This window comes from Chrysoperla carnea, chromosome 1 (assembly GCF_905475395.1).
Source record: "Chrysoperla carnea chromosome 1, inChrCarn1.1, whole genome shotgun sequence".
In the NCBI taxonomy this organism is placed as follows: domain Eukaryota; kingdom Metazoa; phylum Arthropoda; class Insecta; order Neuroptera; family Chrysopidae; genus Chrysoperla; species Chrysoperla carnea.
The window spans coordinates 103,620-129,825 of NC_058337.1; the positions used below are offsets into that span (position 1 = coordinate 103,620).

The following is a 26,206-nucleotide window of genomic DNA, read 5'->3' on the forward strand; positions in this document are numbered from 1 at the left end:
TTTTTGCATTTTTTACTGTTGTGACAGATATTTTGGTTAAGTTTTAACTTGTCACACCGATATATTTTGAAATTAGCACTCAAAACGAACAAATTAAAAAAAAAAGTAATTCCATGATGAAATAAAATTTTAGTGGCTGTACTTATATATTAAAATCCTTTCTGAAGATCTGTCACATCAAATTTTCCTGAAAAGAAATAAAAATTGCAATTGCAATTGATTTCCATGAAAGTGCAAAATACGTGCAACATATTTGTGTCAAGATAAATCCTGGCACATCTAGCACATATTGTATTTATTATTAAATAGCATTGATTCATATGCGAAATTTTAAAATCCGTGTAAGTGCAGCAATTTTATAATCTCAGGCTTCCAGCTTAGTTAGACTGTTTTTATAAACCAACAATTTCTAAATAATTTAGTGACATAATGTTGTTGTCATTAGAACATAAGCAGCTAGTAACTAGCACTGGTAGTATGTTGTCTACACATATATAAATATAAATTAAATTTTACTTATATATCAAATTATATAAAAATAAATTATAGATCTTATTTTATATAAACTATGAATTTAATCATTAGGATTACTAAATTATTTATATTATTATACTATGCTAATTGTAATAGATAGTAAGACATATTAAGTTTAGTCTCAAGTTTGTAACTCAAAAACGAAAAAAGATAACGACTTTAAATTTTTATAGCATGCTCAGGACATAAAACTGAGGTTAAATTCTTAAATGACCAACATATGTCGATTAGATATTAATTCCGTAGCACCCCTTTAGTAAACCGTTAGAGATAGAACAATAGCCTAAATATAAAAAATTTCCCTTATAAAAAAATAACCAACTTTTATTTGAAACATCTTTTCTTAAATATCGTTATAAAATTTATATGGAAATATCAGTAATGTGTGTGTGACGTCACATTCGTGTTGTGTACACACAACTTTGAGTGTCTGAGAGTGACCATCTTTCTGAAAATAATTGCGCAATTAAAATTGTGTATATATTGTATTTCTACAATTAATACAGTTAATGGTTTGTTTTAACTTGTTTGTATATAAGTTCAATAAGCGCAACACGATCGCATCAGTCGTATATGTTTAAAATAAATATAAATCATAAAATCCTGGTAAATAAGTAACATAGTTATAATATAAATATAAAGTATTTTAGTTGATAAAGTTTTTATAAATATAATATTTAAAAGATGTTGGACGCCATTTAATGTCATGTCATGTCATGTCAAGCTAGTCAGTTAATAATTAAATGTAAATCCAATGTACTATATGTGTACTATGTAGATAGAAGATGTAAGTATTAATTTACATAAACTAACTAAACTAAAAATAACTTTATATATAAAATTATATTTAAATAAATATTAAATATAATTAGTTATGATCTTAATAAATGACAATTCAACTAAACTATAACACTTATTATTATGTAAACTATGTTATTTATTTCATAGAATATAAAAATAATTTAATTTTTAATATTTATATATAAAATATAATACAACACAATATTTACAAGTATGTTTATATAATGTAGGTATTATAGTGATTGAAATATACATTTAGATATACATATAATCATTTTAATATAGTTTATAGATTATAATTAATACAAGTATAAATATTTAATATTCATTTAAAATTTATATACAAGGTGAGTAACGCACACTTTTGTTGCATGAGGTAAAAAATATAATTCTAACATGAAAAGTCCTCTTCCAGTTTTTTGTTTCGATGTACTTTATATATACACCCCTTTCTACACATTCACACACTTCAATTATTCTCGTCGTTTTTAACTATTTTCCCTCCCTCCTATTGTCTTACCGCTATAACACGATTCCGATTGGCTACCTGTTTTAATTAATAGCTATCTATCCATGTATCGGATTAAAAAATGTAAGAGGATTTTTCATCTTAGAATTTTATTATCTACTTGAAGCAACAAATACGTTCAATATCTCTGAGACACCCTGTATTTATAAGTTATATTGTATGTATAACATAATATATAGAATTAAAGTTAATTATATTTTATAAAATATAAATTGATAAATACGATATAATGTAATATATTAATTTATATGATATAATTTATAATCAATAAAATAAAAAATAATATAATAAAAAAAAAAAATATATATATATATATATATATATATATATATATATATATTATATAATAAATTATATAATGTGATGATTGAATTAATTAAGTGAAGTTAGTTTATAGTTTATTTATTTATGTATTAGCTTCTTTTTAAAATGATTATAGTTTGTAAAAAATAAGTAAGTACCAACTCATTATATATATATATATATATATATTTATAGCAATAAAATAAAACACAATATGTATACATCTGTTGTTATTATTTATTTTTATACAACATGTATCAGAATCAAACAATATTTAATATTTATATGAATCTTAGGGTGCTAATAAATTATTTAATGCACTAGTATCGTTAATTAAATCATTACCACACGTCAAATTACTGTATTGAGAAAAAAATTATTAATATCAACCGATATGAACTTGTCTTAACTTCATCGCGAGATCAAATATAGCGAATGGGGCCATGAAAATGAAAGGGCTAACTTTGTAATGAGGTTATCATTATTTTAATTTTGTTTTCAGTGTAAAATACAATAAACATTATACACCTTAATATAGCTTAAACATTTACAGTCTTTAATCAAAATACTTAATTTGATTTATAAATAGATATTGACTGATACACTCTGTAATTATATATATTATATATTTGTTAGTTTACTTTGAACAATAACATTAACATATATAACATGTATATAATTAATCTTTTTATCTATTTTATTTTATTTTATATTTATAATACTTTTAAATTTATTTGATGTGGTTCATGTAACTTTATATTTATTTTGTTCTTCATTTATTTTTATACAGTAGAATCTCGATAAGTTAAAGTCCAAGGGAAACACAAAATATTTTAAGTTATAGAGGTTTTAAGTTATCAAATGTCTATGTTAGGTAAAGGTTAATATAGAGGTATGTACATGTTTCTATGTACCCTAGTTAATATAGAGGTATGTACATGTTTCTATGTAGTTACTGAGGGCCTATACAGCGATTATTTATTTAAGTTATAGAGGTTGCGTCTTTTAAGTTATAGAGGTTTTGGGCTCTGATGGGAAGGGAACATAGTATTTTTTGAAGTAACAGAGGTTTTTATGTTACCGAGGTTTAAGTTATCGAGATTCTACTGTATTTATTTTTATTTTATTTAAATTCTTTAAATTACATACAATCAATCAATCAACCAATCAATGAATTAATTCATTAAAATTGTTTATTTTTAGATATTATTATTATTATTATTATAATTACTAATATATTGAAAATTAATATTTAACATAGATTTATTTAATCTATATTATATTTAAATACCTAAATAACTGTCTATCACGCTTTTTTTGTATTTGATAGAAAATAATATTCTAAGACGAAAAGTCTTTTTCCGTTTTTTGATTCGATGCACGATACTTAAATAGTATATATATATATATATATATATATAAGTTGTTTTATTTACAAAATTTTAAATTATTCTGAAAAAAAGAAAATAGTAAAAAAAAAGCTACAAATAAATATAAAAAGTTATAAGTATAAAAATATTAAAGATAGATACTTAAGTTAATTATTACTTTGTTTATAAATAAATAAATCATTTTATTAACATTAACACCCTATAAATATATTATTTAAATAAATAAGTATCTAGGTATTTACATCTGTACTTAAATAGCTAGCTTTTTTTTTATCATTTTCTTTTTTTTCAGAATTTAAAATTTTGTAAATAAAACAAACACATTTATTTTGAGTTAATAAATAAATAAAAAAATAAATAATAATAATTTATTAAGGAAATAAATATTTAAAAAGTAAATGAAACTAAGAACAGCTGGAACAAAAAAAAAAAAAAAAAGAAGAAATTAAAGACAAAGGAAATAAATAAATAAATATAAAATTAAAGAAATACAAAAGACATTGTATTACAGCTACTGGCAATTACATTGATTGAACACATGTTTCAGTTTCTAGTTAATTTTTATTTGAAACTGGCTTCATACTCGTCCGCTTCAGTAGGCTTTAAAGTAAAAACCACCGCTTTATTGCCTCCATCTCTCTTGATCCCATTTATGTACATAGCTTAAATATATGCACAGTTTTAAATTCTTTTAAGTGTAAAATAGTCATAAATCATTAATTATATGAGAAATGATGTCAATGAATTGTTTTACATTTTCTAATTAAAATTTTTACAGAAATCTTGTATTTACGGTTCAATATGATGATCTAGATGGAGTAGTAAAATATGACATAATGACAAAAAATATTTCTGTATAAACTATATCAAGTTTTATTCAAATCCATTCATTAGTTTTTGTGTGATGGCGTAACAAACAAACACCCTTTCTTTCACATTTATAATATTTATAAAGATATAATAATTAATGAATTAAATAGTTAAATAAATTAATTAATTTATAATTATTACTAGGTATACCTATTATTATAGATATTGTTTTTTTAAATCAACATTTATAATTAATATATTATTATAAATAATTAAAATAATAAAATAATGTTTTTGATCTATCTATAAATAGATTAATAATAATAATAATAATAATAACTATTAATAATATATTTTGATGACAATATGACATAATGACAGTTAGTTATGTCTGTACAAATGTTATATCTTTTGATATGTTGACATTGATGAATTATGTTTTTGAATTCATTCATAAAAATTATTTTAACTAAACTAAACTAAACTAAATTTAATTTAATTTAATTCTATTATTTTTATATTTTAATTATATTATATAAATATTTATCTCTTTCCAATATAATATTGATACTTATATATTCAATATTATTGTTAGTAATATTAATTAATTTTAGCGACTGACTTGCTGAATGAAATGAAGTTAATCCTTTTGTACTGATAATGGAATTTTTTTTATCTATTTTAAGCAAGAAAGTACTCTTTTTCTCTAAAACGCTTAGTTTTCGTAATGTAATATTCGATTTAAAAATAAAGTATTATTTTTATCAATTTCTGACCAAATTTGCTTTGCTAACGCAATTCTTGCGTTACAAATTTTTTAATATCGTTTAAAATAAATAAATTTAATGAATTTACCTTTCTTTATCAGTTTGTTGTTCAATTGTTGTATAATTATCATTTGTTGTTTTAGCACGTTTAACCTGTAAATAAAAATTAATAAATTAATTAAATTATAAATATTATTTAAATACTTCTAATTATATAAAATTGGTATTATTCTAAATTTTATATTAATTAATTAAATATAAATTAATTATATGTTTTTATTTTTCATTTTTAATAATTTAGTATTAGTTGAACGTAGATAATTCTTATATATTGTTAATCTAGAAAGTTTTTTCTGTCTAATACTCTAGATACTGCACTCCTAATACTCTAGATATATAATTATTATTTTAAATACATGTTCTCCTAATATTAATTGAAGGACTTTTGATTTTTTTCACCACTTTTCTACGAAATTTGGTTTGTTGCTTTTAGTTATGGGTATAGAGTAGAGCCATACAGGCTACGGTAACTGTGAGAGTGGAATTCCGCACGAGTCGACCTAGTTGATATAATTACATCAAAGAAAATTTTTGAATTGGAATTTTAAAAGAATTTTTATATTTTATTTTACGAGTTTTTTTATGATCTTAAACTGAGTTGTATGTTGTAACTTGGAACTTGTAAAATGTTAAAACCCACAAAGATGAATTGAATTAAATTAAATTAATAAAAATAAAATCTATATAGAATTATATAGTTTTGTGTGTCTAACTATAAAAATAAAATAACTGTAAAATGAAACGCAAAAAAAAATGAACGGAGGCGCTAGCAGACAAAATTATCTTCTCATGTAGATACGAAACTCCTTACATAAACTTATAGATTTGAAAAAACCCAAAATAATATTGAAAATAAATAAATAATTATAAATTTATATTTAAATATTAATAAGTTTTAATAAGGTTTAAGTTTTTAAAGTGATACAAACCATTTTTATAGGGAAACTTAGTATGGAATACTAGGATCCCTGGAGATGGGATTAATTACATATACTAAAGAAACTTTTCTGACCATATCAACATTTTAAATTGTTGCAAATTTATCGTTAGACAAGAAAATTATTAAGTTGGTTTTTTGACCCCCCATCTGCACGGATCCAGGTATTCCATACTTAGTGTCCCTATAAAGGGTGTGAGTTTGCACCACATTAGAAACTTGAATGAAAATTTTTAAACTTATAATGATGTACAGGGAGTTTCGACATATACATATTCATGAGAATATAATAAAAATAATGTTGTAGCTTCCGTTAAATATAATTAAAAACAATTAAAATAGCTTTGGTTCGAATTTTTTCAATAAATATTATCCAATATAATTTTGTTGTTATTATTGTAAATATTATCAATAATAATCATTAATATCTAGCATGCAGGTAGGTAGGTAGGTAGATATGTAGATACCATAAATATATTTTTTTAAATATGATTAAAATAAAACAGTTTTTATTTTATTTTTAATAAATAAATAAATAAAATATAAATAATTAAACTAAAACAGTATCTACGTACATATCTACCAATGTGTATGTTCTGTACGTAGCGTTGCGTTGGTAATTTAATATTTTTTAATTTTTAAAACAATACAATATGTACCTACAATATTTAAATTAAAATAAATATTATTATATTATAAGTACTTCTAGATAGTACTAGTAGGTGTGTCTAATATATAAAAATCTGGTGTCACAGTGTTTCTGTAGAGCATTTCTTTTTAGAAACGGGTTGACTGATTTTTATTTAATATTTCTTGTACATTCGATATGTATCAGCATTAAGAATTAGTCATAAAGTATTTTACCCTTACTCAAAGAAAAATAATTCTAATTATTTTTCTCACAATCAATATGTTAGAAATGTTTCTTTATAAATTGATAATTACAAACATAAATAAATATAATATCTAATATAAGTAAAATATATTAAACTACATAACAATTGTATTCTTAATCAAATAAATAATTGTTAATCAATAAATTAATTGTATAGGTAAAAAGAAGTTTAGAGAGTCAGCTAGTATATTGTTATATAATTGTTTATTTTGTTAATATTATTTTTATTTTATGTTAGTTTGTTTATAAAATCATTTTTTATTTTTAAATATATAAATTGATTGTATTTAATTTTAAAAATATAATATTTTATAGTTTTATATTACATTTATAAATATCTTTCTTCATTATTATTATTATATATATATATATGTATTATTATTATTATTTATATATTTTTTTAATAAAAATTAATTTAGTTTAATTATTTGTTTTAAAAATATTTTTATATAATTTTATAATATCTACTTATTATAGATAGATACTTAGAGATAAATGATAACACACATGTTAATTTTAATCATTAGATATTATTGTTATTATTATTTATTGTTCCCAATCTTGTTATATTTATAAAAAGAGCTTCAATTTTAAAATTTCTTAAATATTAATATTTTATGAAATATTGACACAAAACTTAATACACGTATTTAATTGCTAAGTGGTAACATTTTATTATATAAAGTATCTTCCATTTAATTGCTAAGTGGTACCAACTAATTGAACAACGTTGTACATATTTTTAAATTTGAAAGCATATTTATTAATAATTTAATAAATAGATAGAATATGTAAATATAAACAGTAGGTATTGTTATATCTAATATTTGATTGTAACGTCAATCAATGGATTTTAGGTTTATTAATAATTGACATATTAATTATTGATTTGTTAACTTTTATTAATAATGTAAATTTTATGTTTATTTTTTTGAAAAAATGCCAAATATTATAAAATGATTATCATAATATTATAACATAACATAGCATAGTTAGATGCGTAACGTAACGTAACGTAACGTAATGTAATTATACGTGTGTGAATTTACATATACACAATAATATTTTAATCTTTCTATTCATTTGTCGCCTAGGACCGTGGTTCATTTGGCTCAATTCAACCAAGACAATAAAGGTTTTCTACATAAAAAAGTTTTTCAACGGGATTATCTTTGTTTATATTATCAATTTTTTTTTTAAATGTTTCATTTATTTTCAGCCAAATATATTGAGAACTTTTTTTATTTTAAATTAATTCATGAACAAATTTTATGATGTTATGACTAAAAGTGCACTAAACTTAAAAGATTAGGACCTTTGACCTTGAAATTTTTTGTTTTGTACACATGATTTTGCAATGAACTTTTCATTATAGACATATTTTACATCTAAATAAAGACAAACTTGGTGAAAAAACTCCACTTGGATTTTTTAAGCTGTTCGCCTTTTTTATTGTCTTATTTTTCTGGAATAAATATGTAAATTCAGGTCTGTGCTAACATAAACTTAAAGATATTAAGCGTCGCGTTGATGTATATGGTAAGTAGGTATTGAATGTTTTAATTAATGCTTGACCGTCGGTCAAAGTATATCTATTTAAAATACTTAATATTAATTATAATTAATTTAGAATACATATTTTAACGTGAGTATTAGATATTAGATATTTATTTTTATATATGATAGATATATGACCTGTAACTTGTTATTATTTATTTAAAATTAATATTTTTAAAATATAAAAAGAACATTTTAATGTTAAACTAACTGTACGTTATGTTATGTTATTTTAACTTGACATTTATAATTAGCCACTTGTTATACAACACACATTGTAAACCATACATACAGGATGTAACAGCTAACTATATAACTTTAACTTTAATTATATTATTAAGGTTATTCAATCACATTACAATATATCTCTCTACTTAAATTTAAATATCATCAATTATATTATTTTATAAAAATAACAAAGAATAATGCATTGCATTCAATTCAATTTAATTGTTAATTATTGTTAAATATCTATCTATTTAATACCTAATTATTAAAAATTATAATATAACCTACACGAGTGCAATGCTGACATTAAATATATACTACTTACAGAATGTCTTTATATACAAAAATGTGCTTATTACATTAGAAATCTTTAAAATTATTAGTGTTTCTTTGCTATATTATACATTAAAAACTTACTCTAAATCATTATAACTAATAGAAAAAACTGCATCAAAATCCATTGCGTAGTTTTAAAGATCATGATAGGTACAGAGACAGATAGTGAGGACCAATTTTGTTTTATACTGCTGTATTCTATTAGTTTGTTTAATATTGTGTGTATTAAATAATAACATATATTTTATATAAAATTAAATACATTTTTTAAATTATAATTATAAATCAATTATTTATTTATTGATTTATAATTATAATTAATAAGCTACATTATAATTGAATAACCTTAATAATTACTTAAAATATTTAAAGTTAAGTTTACAGTGTTGTGTTAGTTTGAAAAATAAAAATATTAATTTATTTATTTCAAAATATAATTTTAACCAGATGTTATGACGTCATTATACATCATATACATCATACATCACTTATTATAGTTCAAACTATAAATGACTGATGTTAATATGTTGTTTGTTCATTCATAAAAATATTATTTGAAAAAAAAAAAAAAAAAAAAAACAGAGCAAAAATAATATTTAAAAAAATACAAAAACAAGTGTTTTTAAAAATCATTTTTATAAAATAACAACTTTAAAATATATTTATTATTTATTGTGTTTTAATTCATTTCAATTAATTATTCTTATTAATTTTAATATAATTATTTTAAAATAAAATCCAATAATAGATAAAAAAAATTATAAAACTTATCATAAAATATAAAGATAAACTAAATAATTATTTGTAAATATGTAGCGATTACACATATTTTTAAGGCCATTATTTCTACAATTCACAAATTTGAACTTGTTGACTATAGACTATTAATCCAACCGACGCGACGCAGTACTAATGTTATTCTTTTTGAATTTCATCAAATTTCGTAAATAAAATATTAAATTTACAACAATTTTATTAATATTTGAATTATCCGACTAACAAAATTAAAAATGTCATTTGATTGGTCTGATCTGATCTCGTCTGGTCCCTTCTTTAAAAATAAAAATAAAACATATTTTTTGTAGAACATAAAATAATTTTATCTTAAATCTTTTAAAATAAAACAACAGATTGACTGCTTTTGGAAATAAAAAATTATATATTTAAAAATTATAAAAAATATAATAAAAAAAAAAATATATGACAAAAAAATAAAAAATGTTGACCATGAATACAAAGACAAAGATGTGTTTCTATCTTAGTTGACATGTGAGATGCAAGATGTGACCAAAAAACCATCTTATTAAAATTAAAATTAAATAACTAATAAGTAAGTAATTAAATTTAATAGATATTAAAATAAAATAAAATATAAGTAAACTAATTAATTAAATGCAAAATACTTGAATATAAAATTATTAAGAATTTTATAAAATTGATTCATGATTCCATGAAATTAATAGTAAATCATTAAAATTTTTTAAATTTTATTAAAAATATTTATTTGTATCTAAGTGAATTTATACATTTAATTAATTATTATCAATAAAATTATCTGATCACGTGAACTTTGTTTCATCTATAATTAATTTAATTTTGATTATAACTTTTGATCAGTTATTATTAATCTAAATTATCACCTGCAGTTATAATTATTCATTAAAAACTTATATATTATTGCTTAGCCCGTCGGCTTAGTCTACCTGCTAAACATAAATTTCTATTTCTAGAACAATTAGACCTATGTCCCATTTGCTCGTCTTAGAAATTGAATTATGCAAAATATCATTTCCTACTAATACGTACAGTGTGTATAAGGATTCTGTACACTGCCGGATTTGAACTTGACACATCATATATATACCGTAGGTACAAAAGGAATTTTTATTTTCAAATTTTAATTATATTAGTTTTTGTTCTTCAATTATGGTATATTATATATTAAAGTTACAATTTTAGATCAAATATTTATTTAAGTTTTTGATTTTCAATTTATAAAGAAACATTTCTAACATACTACTTGTGAGAAGAATAATTAGAATTATTTTTGTATATATTATCAATCACATGAAGTTAAGAAAACCTTAACACTTTAGAGTAGGGGTAGGAGGGTACAAAACATTTAAATACCTATTCTCACACCTATCGAATGTATAAAAACAAATTTCACTAAAATTGTTCAAGTTCAATCGTTCAAAAGAATTTAAATACAAACAGCATGACACCAGATTTTTATATATTATTAGATTATAATTAGTTACTTCTAAAAAAAAATTAATTAATATGTGTGTGTGTGTGTGTGTGTGTGTGTGTGTGTAAGACACTTGTTTTGTTAATTTAAAACTAACCAATCAATTAATCAATAACCAAATTAATTTTATTTAACCAAATTATTAAAAATTGCATAATTGGAGTTTCATCAAAACAACCGGCGCGACGCGACATACTTATATTTGCAATTTTAATCATTGATAGCAGCAAGTTTGAGACAAAATTAAGTTTTAGATAAAAATAACATTAACTATTCATATCGGTGTTTTGGATTTAAATCCCTGGAACGTGGTGGCTAATTTACGGAGGGTATCGTCACCAAAATCATCAATTTTGCTACAATCAAAGATTAAAATTGCAAATTTTAAGTAAACTATGAGAAGAAATCGAAATTTATGCAAAGCACCTTTTTTGTATAGGAATTAGGAGGTAACTAGTTAAATTCCATATTTAAACTCCTTTACCACCATGGGCGTAAAAATTTGGAAGGAATTTTTAGCCACCAAAAACCTAACATTTTATATCCATGAATCGATATTACCTTATACGATTAATATGGGTTATTTTGTATGAAAAACTATATAAAACTATAACTTTTACTAGGACATGTTTAGCTAAATCAACTTATATTGAGTTAAACTATTTGTGGTAGAGTAATTTAAAGACAATTTAGCGACATCCTGTAGTTATTAACCGATTTTAATCAATGAACTTTTTTTAAAAAACTTCATAAAATTAATAAAAATATTTAAAAAAAAAAACCTAAAACTCTATTTTGTATCAATAATTTATTTTGCACAGTTTATAATGTGGACGCTATTCAATCGATTGGCATCGCGTCGGCTTCCAAATTTTATTCATATTTATCACTTTTTAATTCATTTATTTTAAAGAATGCTTCACTAAAAATTGCTCTCCCAATTTTCGATTTTAAATATGCCCAAAACTAGAATTTTCCATATTTTAGGCGTTTTGTCACTTGACTACCATTTTATAAAAAACACGTTATCTAAAATCGTTACCGTGCTCATTAGAAAACTTTTACTTTCTAGTCTTAGAGCAATAAATATATTTGATCACCGTATTTCGGTTTCTATTGAGGGTTGAATTGTTGAGAAATTCGAGTATCGTGATATTTATATCAATAACTATCTTCCATAGATTTTATTTTTTCTAAAGAATGCTTCAATAAAAATTATTCTTAAAAAGTAATAACAAAAAAAGGTATAAAAATATAATAAAAACCTTTTTTCTTTTATAATTTTCCAAGCATAAATTTTGTCACAATTTTTTTAAAAATAAACAAATTTGTCACACTTAAAACAAACAATAAGAGTCACAAACAAACACTTATGATGCGTCACATATTGATAAGAGTACAACAATGAATACAATAATAAAAGGCTCGTTTTTTTTAAAAATAACCACTTGTTTTTTAATATAAAATCACAGTAAGTAAGTACCTACTATATAGGTAATAATACTTAAATATAAAAGCAACTTAAACACACTCACATAACAAACACACTCAACTTCCACTTCAACTTTAACTTACAATATAAAGTTTTATAAACTTGGTTACTCTCTGAAGCTGTAGCTATAGCTGTAGAGTCTGTAGCTGTGCTATGCTGTGCTGTGCTGTGCTAAGTTATACCATCATATCATATGGATTCATAACAAAAATGAACAAATGATACATTAAGTGTGTGATTCGTGTAGTCTCGTCTTATATGATCGTCCATGATCGTTATTGTATATTTGTAGCTTTATATTATTCTATTCTATATTATATTATATTATATGTAAAAAATTACAATTATATTTTTATTATTATATTTATTGTGAAATTGTACAAAAACACTATATTTAATTTTAATGTGAGAGAAAAATACAAATTTGATCGAATTTTAATTTGAAAGATGTTGTTCTACATAGAAAATATAGCAATTTGTTTTCTTTCAATTACAAAATCCCTTTGTATCAAATTATGGTGGAAGCAATGGGAATGTCCATCTACCTGTGAGCTTCAAATTTATATGTCGCACTCAAATTGCCATTAACATGTTTAAAGTAAATTGTATCGTATTCAATGAACAACTATTTAAGAGAAAAGTAATCTTGTTTTTGTAAAAATAGTTTGAACTTGGTACATGCATGTGTTTAAATCCGTGACTGTTTGTAGTTAATTGTAAACACTTTGTTACACTTGTTGCACAATATACCTACACCTACATATTATTTTGTATGTGATCCTTTAAAGTATTTCTAACGATATGCGATTAAAACTGTTTTCGCAGGAAAAATTCTAAATATTAATTAAAATTTTAGGAATATTGGCCGTGTTGGTTCAGATAAAATTTTTAAACTTTTAGAACAAAGTTTCTTAAGACGGATTAACATAGTGAGCAAACTGGTAGAAATTGTCACGTAAGAGTGTGAGATAAGCTTATTGTGTTTGTGTATGTATCATATCCATGACAACCACGATATTTTCATTTGCTTTATATTATTTTTTTTATTTATTATAGTACTCAAAGTTTGTCATTTTTGTACTATTGACACTAACCAAAGTCATTATTATTCTGTTAGCTGTCAAATAAACAAAAATTTATAAATATTTAATAAATTATTATAACTAATACGTTTATAACTTTGTATTTAGATCAGCAATCAAAAATATGTTAAATGTATAATACAGATTTAGAAAACTAAGTTAATAAAATTGTATATTGGTATTTATTTAACGTTTACATTTATTTTTCTACCGATTACGTAAGGAACTTCGTTTCTAGCGAGTGTCCCACGAACGCAATCTTTTTCGCCTTTTTCCTTTAGAAAATAACGTTGCATACAATTCGTAGCACAGGACCTGTGTAAGCTAAGCGAATTCCCACAGAGATTGAAAAAAATAAATAACAGATTTTTATTGTTTGTAGCGTTACAGAACTATAATTTTTCTTGTTGTAAAAGATATTACATTGTCTTCTATGTCGTTAGAAATATCTTAATAATGGTTTTCTTTTGGTAACATATTGTTTTATAAAAACTATTATTTGTGTGTAAATGATGTGCATTGTAACTTGTAGCTTGTAACGTACAGAGTGTCTCTTTTTAAGTTTATACATACATATGCTTGAAACTCAATAAAACTATGCTTCATATGAAAAATATTGGGTGTGAAAGTGCACATCTTAAACTTAACTTAGATCACTCTACTCCATAACTGGTAAACGATAGATGAAAACTTTAAATTATAAAGTTGTTATTTATTAAAACAGTAATATTTTTTGCTCGAAACTTTTTTCCGCAAACCTTACAGTTTAGCCCAAGTATTTTTTTAAAACAATTTTCCAATTAATCCGATAAGAGTGGTTTGTTTTTCCTATAAAGACCATTTTTATTCAAATATACTGAACAAAAAACACAAATTTATTGATCAAATTTCAAGCATATGCCAACTTAAAACAGACTGCACCCTGTATATGTTAAGATGAAGAAGAATACTTGCAATAAAAAAGTATGCAAAATAAAAATTTAAAAACGTACATTTGTTTTAAAGTTAGAGTTTGAGTTTGGTATGTTTTTAGTTTTTAAAATATAAATGTCACCCTTTTTGAATTGTAGTAAAGAACATAAGGTTACATAAAACATTTGACCCAAACATATCCAACAGCAGACCCAACACAACAACACTAAAAACACATATGTTTAGTTTTTACATTCAAAATCATAATCACTTCAATTCTAAGAATTTTAAATATTTTTTTTACATTCAAAATAAATATTCTTTTATTTTATTTTATTTTTAAAAAGAATAACTTAATAATTTAGTTTTAAATAAATAAATGTGTTTTGTCTTTTGGTCAGTTTAACAATTTTTTTATTATTTAATAATAATAATAATAATTTTAATTGTAAAATAATTAACATTTATTTAGTAATTAATAATCCTTTTGAAGTTGTCATCAACATTTTAACACAGATAAAAAATAAACTTAAGAAAGTCCTTTCACTGGCTGCAAGTACTCCTTGATTCAATAAAATAAGTATTTGCTATCTTAAAAATTAAAGTCTAGCAAGAAAATATTGTCTTAAATCAAAGTATTTATTTGATGCCTTAATAACAAATTTTCCTGCTAGTACTTTTTTTTCAGTTAATTAAGAGGCCTCCTTAAGTAATTATAACTTAACTTAAGTACCTATTGTACTTAAGTAAATTCAATTCAATTCAAGTATTGAGTTTTAAAACAAGTTGGTTGGTACTAATACTTTAGTTAGTTAGTTAGTTAATGTAACGAATACTTATAGTCGTTGACCAGAACTGTAACGAATTGATCTAAAGTCTAAGGAATTTAATAAAATCAAGCGACATATTTGGTTTGTTTATTTTTTTTTTTTAAACGCTTGTTTAAACATTTAATTTACAATGTTTATTCAATATAAAGAGTGTCCCGTAAATACTGCACCAGCTTTTGTTGCATCAGGTAGACAATAATATTCTAGTTGGCTAGGCAGAAAACTGGCAACCAACCAGAAGCATTGTAACTAAAAATTAAAACCACTTGATTCTGACTTATTAATGATTTTTAATAGATTAAAAATAAATTATTTAATATATCAAAAATTATTTATTAGTCTCCGTCAAAGTTGAAAGGTTTTAATTTTTAATTAAAATGCTTCTAATTGACTGCCTGTTTTAATTAATAGTTAACTATCCGCGCATCGGATCAAAAAAATGGAAGAGAACTTTTCGTCCTAGAATTTTATTTTTTACATGATGCAACAAAAGCATAAGGTACTAACGGAACACCTTGTATATGTTGTAGAATGTTGACGGTACAGCGTGACGGTTATTGGTTTGTTAGAGAAGCGTTGAGTATTGAGCGTTAAAGAATTAAAAACATCAATTCATTCTTACTTCTTTCAATATACTTAGGTATTGTTTTACATTTTAGCATTCTAGTTAATTTTATTTAATTAATACTTATTAAGATGTATATTTAAAATAAATTATTTAAAAACATTAAAATTTATCTGTTTGTGGAACTTATGTTCTTTATCGCACGCTCTAAATCCAAAAAAATGTGCAACAATTTAAAACGATCTCAAAATCTAACGATGTGCTATCGGAAAATAAAACTTTTTGAATCGATTTAGCTCAAGCCATGAATATTGAGAATTTATGCAAAAATGTTTTACAAACTGTCAATTTGTATTTTTTAACCAAAATTTATGTTTTTTCATTTTAATAAATATGTTGTGAGTTATAATATACTTATAAGATTAGTTAGTAAGTAAGTAATATGTATTTATATAATAAATGAACTATATATAAAATAAATATACAAATATACAAGTAATGTAATATAATGTATAAAATAAAATATAAAATATATATATTTATGTTTTTATTTGATTGAGTAGTGAAACAAATTGTATTTAGTTTTAAAAATATTAACATGTTATTATTATTTTTAAAATATGTATTATATTTAAATTTAATTTTATTGACAACACTAATGATTTTACTTAGATTGGTAATTGCAATAACTCAAAAAAAAACAAAGATATCAAGCTAAAATTTGTATAGCGTGCCTGGGACGTAAAAAACAAGTTAGAGTTTGTATATGGGTAACATAGGTTAATTAGGTCTTGGATTCGTAGTACTCATTTTGTAAACCGTTTTAGATAGAATAAAAGTTAAATGTAATAAGCAACTTTTGTATGAAAGATAAATTAACTTTAACATATAACTAACTATTGATTCATTTAATTTGAACAGTATTGTACAGTACAGTACAGTACAGTACAGTACAGTACAGTATGGATGTATCTACAAAGTGTGTAATTTACATATTTATAGAATATAAATTTGTTAAATCTTTATTAAATACAAATAACTACATAACTATATACATAAATATATAAATAGATTATTAAATGACATGACATGACATGTCAAATGTTTTTAAAAATACTACTAAATATTAAATATTAATAATAATAATAAAAAGGAAATAGTTGTCACTTATTTTATAAAAAGACTACCAACATAACATTGTACAAACTATTTTATTTTATTTGTTAAAAATATAAAGTAAAACATCATCTTTTACAAATAACTTTTAAATATCTATTTTTATAAATAAAATAAAAAATTAATATTTTTATAAATAAATATATAATAATAACTTAAGTAAGTTGTTGTAAATATTATTTATAAAAAATAACAATAAAATTATGTTAAACTTTAATCAAAGAATATTATAACAATTTTATTTTTATAATAAAACAAACAATCAACTGAGTAAATTGTTTAAATACCATGTATAGATATCAGTGCTTGTATTATTTTTTTTTTTTAAATTAGAAGTATTTAAAATACCAACACAATTATGGCGATCTTTCCACTGTCATTTCTTTGGTTTCCGAAAATTTTTGAAAGTATTTTCTAGAATTTATTTTGTTTATGAGAATGTTTCTCAAGACTGCTAGTTGCAACTTTCACCTAATAGTTGTTTAACTTTTTATAAGGAATATTTCTTGCGTTTAAGCTTTTTTTTCTATCTCGGACGGTTAACAAGATATGTCTTATGGATCCAAGACCAAATTGACCTATGTTGCTCATTTACAAACTCGACCTTAATTTTTTTTGTCCTGAGCTGTTAAAACTGTTAAATTTTCACCTTTTTTTAGAACGCACTTTTGAATGTAAAAGTGCAAGTTGACGGTTACTAAGCTAATATAACAAATAAATTATGATTTACCGACATTCTATAACGAACGAACTCGAACGGGTTGAATTCATTTTATAAACATACCTTGTAACAATTTGACCTCACTCAATCGAATTTATTGATCCATTCAACTTTGAACCTTTAAAGTCAATACCTTCATACATTGGGAAATGTTTCTTAATTCAAAATAAAGAAACTCTCACAATTTGTTAAAATACACCAAAAAGAATTGAAAAAATCAATTTAAAAGGTTGAAAAAAACTAATATTATAAAAATTTTATTATTAAGATTATTAAAAAAAAAAAAAATTCACCCTTAATGCAATAAAATAAAAATGACCTTTTACGTAAATTATTATTTTTATAATAATTTTTATATTTCACCTGCAAACTTCACACAAATAAATAACAAATTAATAAAAATCTCACAATTTGTCAAAAAAAAAAAAAAAAAAAAAATCAAATTTTTAAAGGGTTAAAAATCAAGTAAAGGATTATAAGACTTTTACCTTTAAATTGGTAAAATTCACATTTATTGATTTTTATTTCACCTGATTTATATAAAAAATGAAGAAATAAGGGGTCAAAAAAAAAAACATTAAAAGAAGGGTCACAAGAAACGATTGATAAAAAGAAATACTAGTGTAATAATTTTAGTAAAAAAGTTATTTTAAATTTAGTTTTTATAACAAAAAAACATAAATATTTTAAATAATTGATTTAAGGATTTTTATATTTGACATTTGTGCCTTATTTATTATACAAACATAAAGGATTGTATGTGCATATTCACATACGATATAAAAAAAAAAGTCGTTAAAATATTTAAAAAATGTAGCCAAAAAATAAATCATTCTTTTAAATTTAAATACTTAAAGACGGAAATGAAATGAAATGAAATTAATGTTTCACAAATAAATTGCGAAAATCTGTTTTAGATCAAATTTCCATAACAAAATAAATTTAGTAGGAAAGTATTTATTTGATCGCTTTACATTGCAGCATACCTTTAGTTTTTAAGTTTTAAGTATATTTCATTAGGGTTCAAACTATATACATAAAAATTGTCAACCATAATTATATTAATTATCATTTTAATGAGTTTAAATTCATTTATCTTTTTTAAAAAATGTTTTAAAAAAAAACTAAGTTTATTAAGTTGATGCTCATGTTTAAAGTTTTTTAATTTCAAACACTTTTAAAAGTAAATATTACTAGCTCAACTAGTTCGAGCTCCCGTAGTTACCGTAACCAGTGACCACCCGGTATTCGTGGCTAAAAAGAACAAACTGAATTAAAAGTTCATCATTCTGTATTACTGTGCAATTTTTCAAATCGTTATTCTTATAAATAACGAAATAATGAGGATGTCTTCATCTTAAATGTAACACACTGTATATAAATATTTATTTATTATCTTTAATATTATTTGTATGTATGTAATATGTATGTATGTATGTATGCATGTATGTATGTATGTATAATTTGTTTATTAACTGATAAAACATTAAAACAAAAAAACTGCTTATCAATGTTAAATAAATTTAAATTAACTAACTATGAATACAACACAAACATATTATTATTATTACTATTAAAAATTATATTTTTATTTTATAATTAAATAAAAATAAATTTTAATTACATCCATTAAATAGTTACCTATATTTATTTATTTATTTATTTATTTATAATGTTCAACTTTAAACTTCAGTTGAATTGTACCTATCTATGCTAAAACTATTTAAAATTATTAATAAAATACATTTTTGTACCTATATAATATTATTAAAAACATACTTCTTATTTATCATTTTTTATTACATACAGAGTAAATCATTTTAATTTATGCATATGAGTATCTTATCAGAGGAGCAAACTATTAAAATGATCTCAATAACAAATTATAGAGTTTGAATAAGGACATCATGTTATCAGATCAGATCAGATCTAATTCTTTGGATTGTTTTAATAACTACTGAATTTAAATTTTGTTTGGTAAGAGTTAAATAAATATTTTAAATTAAAAAGTTAATTCTCATAAAAAAACGAACAATTTTTGTTAACAACATCTTTTCGAAAAACTATAACTTTCGTAGGAAATGCGCATAAATAACCGTGGAGCCCATGACAGCAAACCTACACTTTCACGGATTTAGAACTTCCGTTTTACTGTCAAGGTTCCAGGACGAAAAGTTTATCGGTAATTGTAAGTGAAAGTCTTTATTGCCCTTGACAACTTTTGAATAAATAAAAAACAACTTCCATAATAAGTAGGTACTTATAATTATGGAAGTAAATATAAATATAAATATGAATATAGATATATGCATAATAATTAATTAATAATAATAATAATAATAATAATTAAAATTAAAAATATGTGAGTTGTCATTTGTTACAGTTCTCACGCTCTTATGGTTAACTTACTATAGTAATGCTAATAATGCTAATAATGCTATGAATGATAAAATAAATTTACTTATGTAAGTAAATAATTATTGTTGAAGTTGCATAACTTGCAGTTAAGTATATAAATTATTTGCAAACAAATCAAATATTTATTAATATTCAAATGTGTTAAATAATTATAAATTATTATTTGTTTGTTGTTAATTCAGCAATAAATATCAATACAGTTAGTTGTAAAGTTACTTGATTGTTTTATTGTAAAGCTTTATTAAAAAGTCTGCGAGCTTTAAAGTAAAAATTGGTAAAAACCACCGTGTTATAGCTTTCACTTACCTTGTTCTCCTTTAGCCTCTTTTGAGGACACTCATTTTTTTTTTTTAATTTGTTTGGTCATTAATTGTTTTACATTTACTATTTTTACAATATTAAATTTAATTTAATTTTTTTTAACTTAAATCTTTATAAAATAAAGCTCATGTGTAACTCTGATGTATAAACTGTATGATTGTTAAGTTTCATTCAAATCCATTCAATAGATTTTGCGTGAAAGCGTATTAAACAAACAAACATTCTTACTTTCACATTTATAATATTTATAAAGATATTATGCACTGTTTACAATGTGTTCCAGTGTAAGCATAATCATGTTACAGATACATTATATTAAATACAAAATATTATTTAATAAATTTAAGTTCCCATCTATAAAAATATTAATGTGAGAATAATTGAAGTACCTTGATATGTATGACCTTTTGTTTTTAAAAACCAAATTTAAATAAATAAATAAAATAAAATATAATATAATATAAAATTTAATGTAGTTTAAATTAATTTAAATAATAATAATTATATGTTACAATTATATTTATATCTTGACCAGACATTCATAAGTAAACTTAAATTATGTCATCTAAAGTGTGTGTGTGTGTGTGTGTGTGTGTGTGTGTGTGTGTGTGTGTGTGTGTGTGTGTGTGTGTGTGTGTGTGTGTGTGTGTGTGTGTGTGTGTGTGTGTGTGTGTGTGTGTGTGTGTGTGTGTAACTATGTTTATTGTGCGTAAATAAATGCACACTAAAAGTACAGGCTGTGTTTATTAAAATTGTTTATTTTAATTTTAAAATAAAAAAAAGAGAAGCATCGTGGGACACCTGGTAGGAACTGTTTTCCTACCGTATCTTTGTACATTATAAATGTAGCGTTTGCTTTTTTATTCAGATTAGCTTTGATTTTTTTACTAGTTTGAATGATGGATTATGCACATCTTCAATTTTGTAATCTTTCTTCTGTCTATATTTTTAAAAATAAATAGTGTGACTTATAGTCGATTTGCTAAATCGATTTTGTCTAAAGCTGAAAATAATAAGTTAGTTTTTTAAGTCACTCAATATAAATAAGTTTAAGTAAAGTTGACTGACTAGACTTAATGACTAAAATAAAATTAAATAAGTAGGTTTAGCATCCATTAATTCACACGTTAATCATAATTTGTAAAACACTACGATCGCGATAGACTAAATGAATGAATGTAGGCTAAATGAAGCTATAGACCAGTTCTAGACATTAATAATAACAATATAGCATGATAGCAAGTATTTGCTTTCATATCAAGTAGGTATTAAAAATTTTATTTTAAAAAAAGTGCGGTCATGGCACCTCCGTTAGGAACAAAGTTCTTTACGAAACCTCTAAATACTTATTTATTATATACAATTTTATGTATCTTTGATAAAAATAAACAGGTTAATAATATATTTATTATCCAAATTATTTTGTAATCTATTTTATATGATTGTGATGATTAGATTTTTCATAGCTACGCTGTTGACATATTTTGTTATTTGTTTTGGGACATAGTGAAGACAATAATTAAAATAAAATAAAAATTTTATAATAAATGTTAATTAAGTTTATCGGTAGCAACTCCCCTTCCCATAGCATCCGAAATATTTAAAATAAAATAATATAGATATTAGATAATATTTATAAGAAAGTTATTGATCTGTTTACAAATAGATATATTCATTTTGAACTTATTAAAATTAAAACATAAAACATATTATATTTAAATATGTTCATCCGTTGTACGTTGTACGTTGTATACGTTTGATACAAATTAATTAATAATTTTAGGTTAATGTTCAATTTATATTTTTTAATTTTTTAAATTTGCATCATTTTATTATTATTATGTTAATTATACTTTATATGTACTTATAGTAAGTAAGTACTATGTACAGGGTGGACCATAACTAATAAAATAATAACTTGAATAAAAATTGTACACTTTAATGGATGACATCTTGTTCTAACATCAGATTGGATCTAGTTCTTTTGGTTTCTTTAATAGTTAATAGTTTTAAATTCTATAAGCGATAAGAGATATAGAATAATACTTTAAATTTAAAAGTTGATCCACTTAAAAAGACAAACATTTTTTCGAAAATCTTTACTTTTTTTACTTAAAAATATGTCATTATTGCATTTAATTGAAAGAAAGCTAGCTAACTATGGAAAAATGCTTTAACTTATAGGTATCAAAGGCAATAGGAGACATTTGCTTGTGTCCATGAATTTGACTAACAATTTTATCGATAAATTTTAAGCGTATTACATTTTTGTTAACGCTCATTTCCTCTGAAAATTATCGTTTTTCTAAAGAATGTTTTGAACAAAAATTGTTAGTTTTATTTTGAGGTTCAACTTTCTAATTTAAAGTTTTATATTATCTCTTATCCTTTAGAATCTAAATTGGATATAAATGATTCGAAGAAAGAAATCTTATCTGATAGATGAAAATGACCCACCCTGTATATATAAATAATATATGAATTACTTAAGTACAGAGTGTCATTCATTCATTCATCAACTATAACTATTTATGTTAATTTTTTGTTTGTTTTGCAGTCAATTAAATATTTAAAATAAGTATGTGTTGCAGAATTAATATAGATAGATGTATAAAAAATAATGAATTAATTAAAATTAAAATATAAATATGAATGAATTAAATGAATGACAAACTAAACTAAATAAATTTATATTTATGTGTGAACAAAAAATAAATGTTAAAAACAAACTAAGTATAAGATCTGCAAACAGATCATTAACAATAATATCTATATTAATTAATTAATTTAATGTTTTAATTTGTAAATTTATTATTATTTAACCATTATATCAGCTGTTTAATATTATATTTAGATTTAATAATAATTAATAATAGTATTTTTTTAAATTTGTGTTTCCACTACCTTACTCATACATTCTTAATTAGTTGAGCATAACGGATTATTATTTTCTTTTTTTTTTCAATATAAATTGAAGGAACATAACTTATTTTATATTTTTAAATCGAATTTCCACACCATTTCCCAACATTATAAATATCATTTTAAATAACTATTAAATTAGTAAATATCTATTCATATTCTTATAAGATTTAAATAAATAAATAAATAAAATATAACCTACCTGACTTAATATATTACTATTATCACTATCACTATCATTATCACTAGATATTGATCTATTATCATTATCATTATCATTATATTGTTTTATATTTAAGTATTTTTTATTAATTATTTTACGAACCATTATTTATTATTAACTAAAAATTATTAATATTTAATTAATTTTAATTTCTTGTTTTATAAGAATTTATTTAAACAATTATAAAACTAATATAAATATAATCTAAGTAGGTAGTATAATAAATACTTTTAAATAAATGATTTGTCTTTGTTAATCAATAAATATTATGACAATAATTTGATTAATATTACTTAAAGACTGATTGTAACTAAAATAACAATCTAAGTCTATAAAGTAAGTATACTTAGGTTAGATATCTAGGTACTTAAGTATTAAATAAAGACTATTTATTATTAAATACCTATTTATTATTATTTTGATAAAATTTAACACCAACAACTATTATAACTAAATATTAATAATTAATCATTTATAAATTATGTAGGTAAGTATTATATTACTAATTATATTATATAAAAACTAGCTTCATACCCATGCGCTTCATATTAACTAGAAATCACTCTGATATATCCTTCACATCCTTTGTTACCAACGATAGGTTAGGTACACAAATACAATATATGTACAGTTTTCAATTTTATTTATTAAGTGATAAAGTGTTTTATTAGTCATAATTAATTTAGTATATAAGAACAGATGGCCATTGATTGTATCTCGTTCACCATTTCACACAGAACTCTTTTATTTAGCTTCAAAATGATGTTCATAGACGACATCTTCATATTTTATAAATGTAATTACTCTTTTACAAAATTATAATTTCTTTATTATCTGTTTAAAATTGTCTACATTTCAAAACGGTCATTAATATTTAAATAAAACTTTTTCAGTTTGTAGACAGCCTGTATATTTGATGTAATAAAGAAAAAGGTGAATGACCTTATATTATTTAAAGCATAGATTTTTATAAACAATAAGTTCTTTTCGTAAACCTTATAATAAAAAAGTTTTCCATATGTAGGTAACCAACTTAAGTAGACACCCTATATATTTATATAATATTTTTAAATTTATTTATTTTTTTAAATTTAAATATAATTTTAATGATTTCTATTAAAAACATATATCTACTAAAATAATAATTAAATATAATATTTAATAGATAAGTATTTAATTGTAATATGATATAATATTTTTGTAAGTATAAATATTTATAAATATTTATAAATTTTAAAATATATATCTAGTTTACTATTAAATATCTACTATTATTATTATTATTATTATTATTATTATTATTATTATTATTATAAAATTGATAATAATACAATTAGTACTCATTAATTAGATAATTTATTACTTAAATATATATACCTAAATAGATTATATATTTTATATTATAGTAACTTACTTATTATATATAGTTGATTTAAAAGTTTCTTATCATTCTTTTATTATATAAATACCTAGCAACTAGTTATAAGATTAACAATATGTTAGCAAGTTGTAATACTTGACTATGATTTGCTTACACCTTTTTTTTGAGAAATAATATAAATAATTAAATTGATTTTAACTAATTTCAACATATTTATATCATCATAATGAGTGTTTATATAATGATGTGTTCATCTTAAATGTAACACACTGTATATTTAAGAATATATTTTATAATGTTATCAATAATAATAAATAATAAATAGTATTCCCTAAGGATAGGGTGTACTTTATACAGATATAATTATTTTATTGTAATTACAAGTATTTTATAATTAAATAAAATCATGTGATTTACTTATAGGTATAGGGTGTTTTATAATTGACAGCAGAAAATTATACCAGTAAATTAAGCTTATTAAGACAAATGAAAAATTTCTTTAACAAATTTTGATCTGAGTTCTGATTTGGGAGATATGTCAATGGGAAAAATAGAAAAATTTGTGAAATCACATACGAATCAAGTTCTTGTGTCACTCTAAGGCATAGAGAGGATTATTATAAAAAATTAAAATATATTTTAATAATTGAATTGTAAATAGATTTATATTTTAAAGTACCTATTTATCTAAGATATACATCTACCCTTTATATTATATAATAAATAGTTGATAATAACAATAACATTAACAGTTTAACATATTA

General features: G+C 22.1%; 1 protein-coding gene across 1 annotated transcript in view; it reads right to left on the bottom strand.

Moving 5' to 3' along the window:
• Nucleotides 1–26,206, bottom strand: part of LOC123290462 (eyes absent homolog 1-like) — a 69,349-nt gene that overhangs the window by 7,570 nt on the left and 35,573 nt on the right. The window contains exon 3 of the mRNA XM_044870665.1: nucleotides 5,224–5,288. Within this exon, the coding sequence (XP_044726600.1) occupies nucleotides 5,224–5,288 (65 nt within the window). The remainder of the gene's footprint in view (nucleotides 1–5,223; nucleotides 5,289–26,206) is intronic.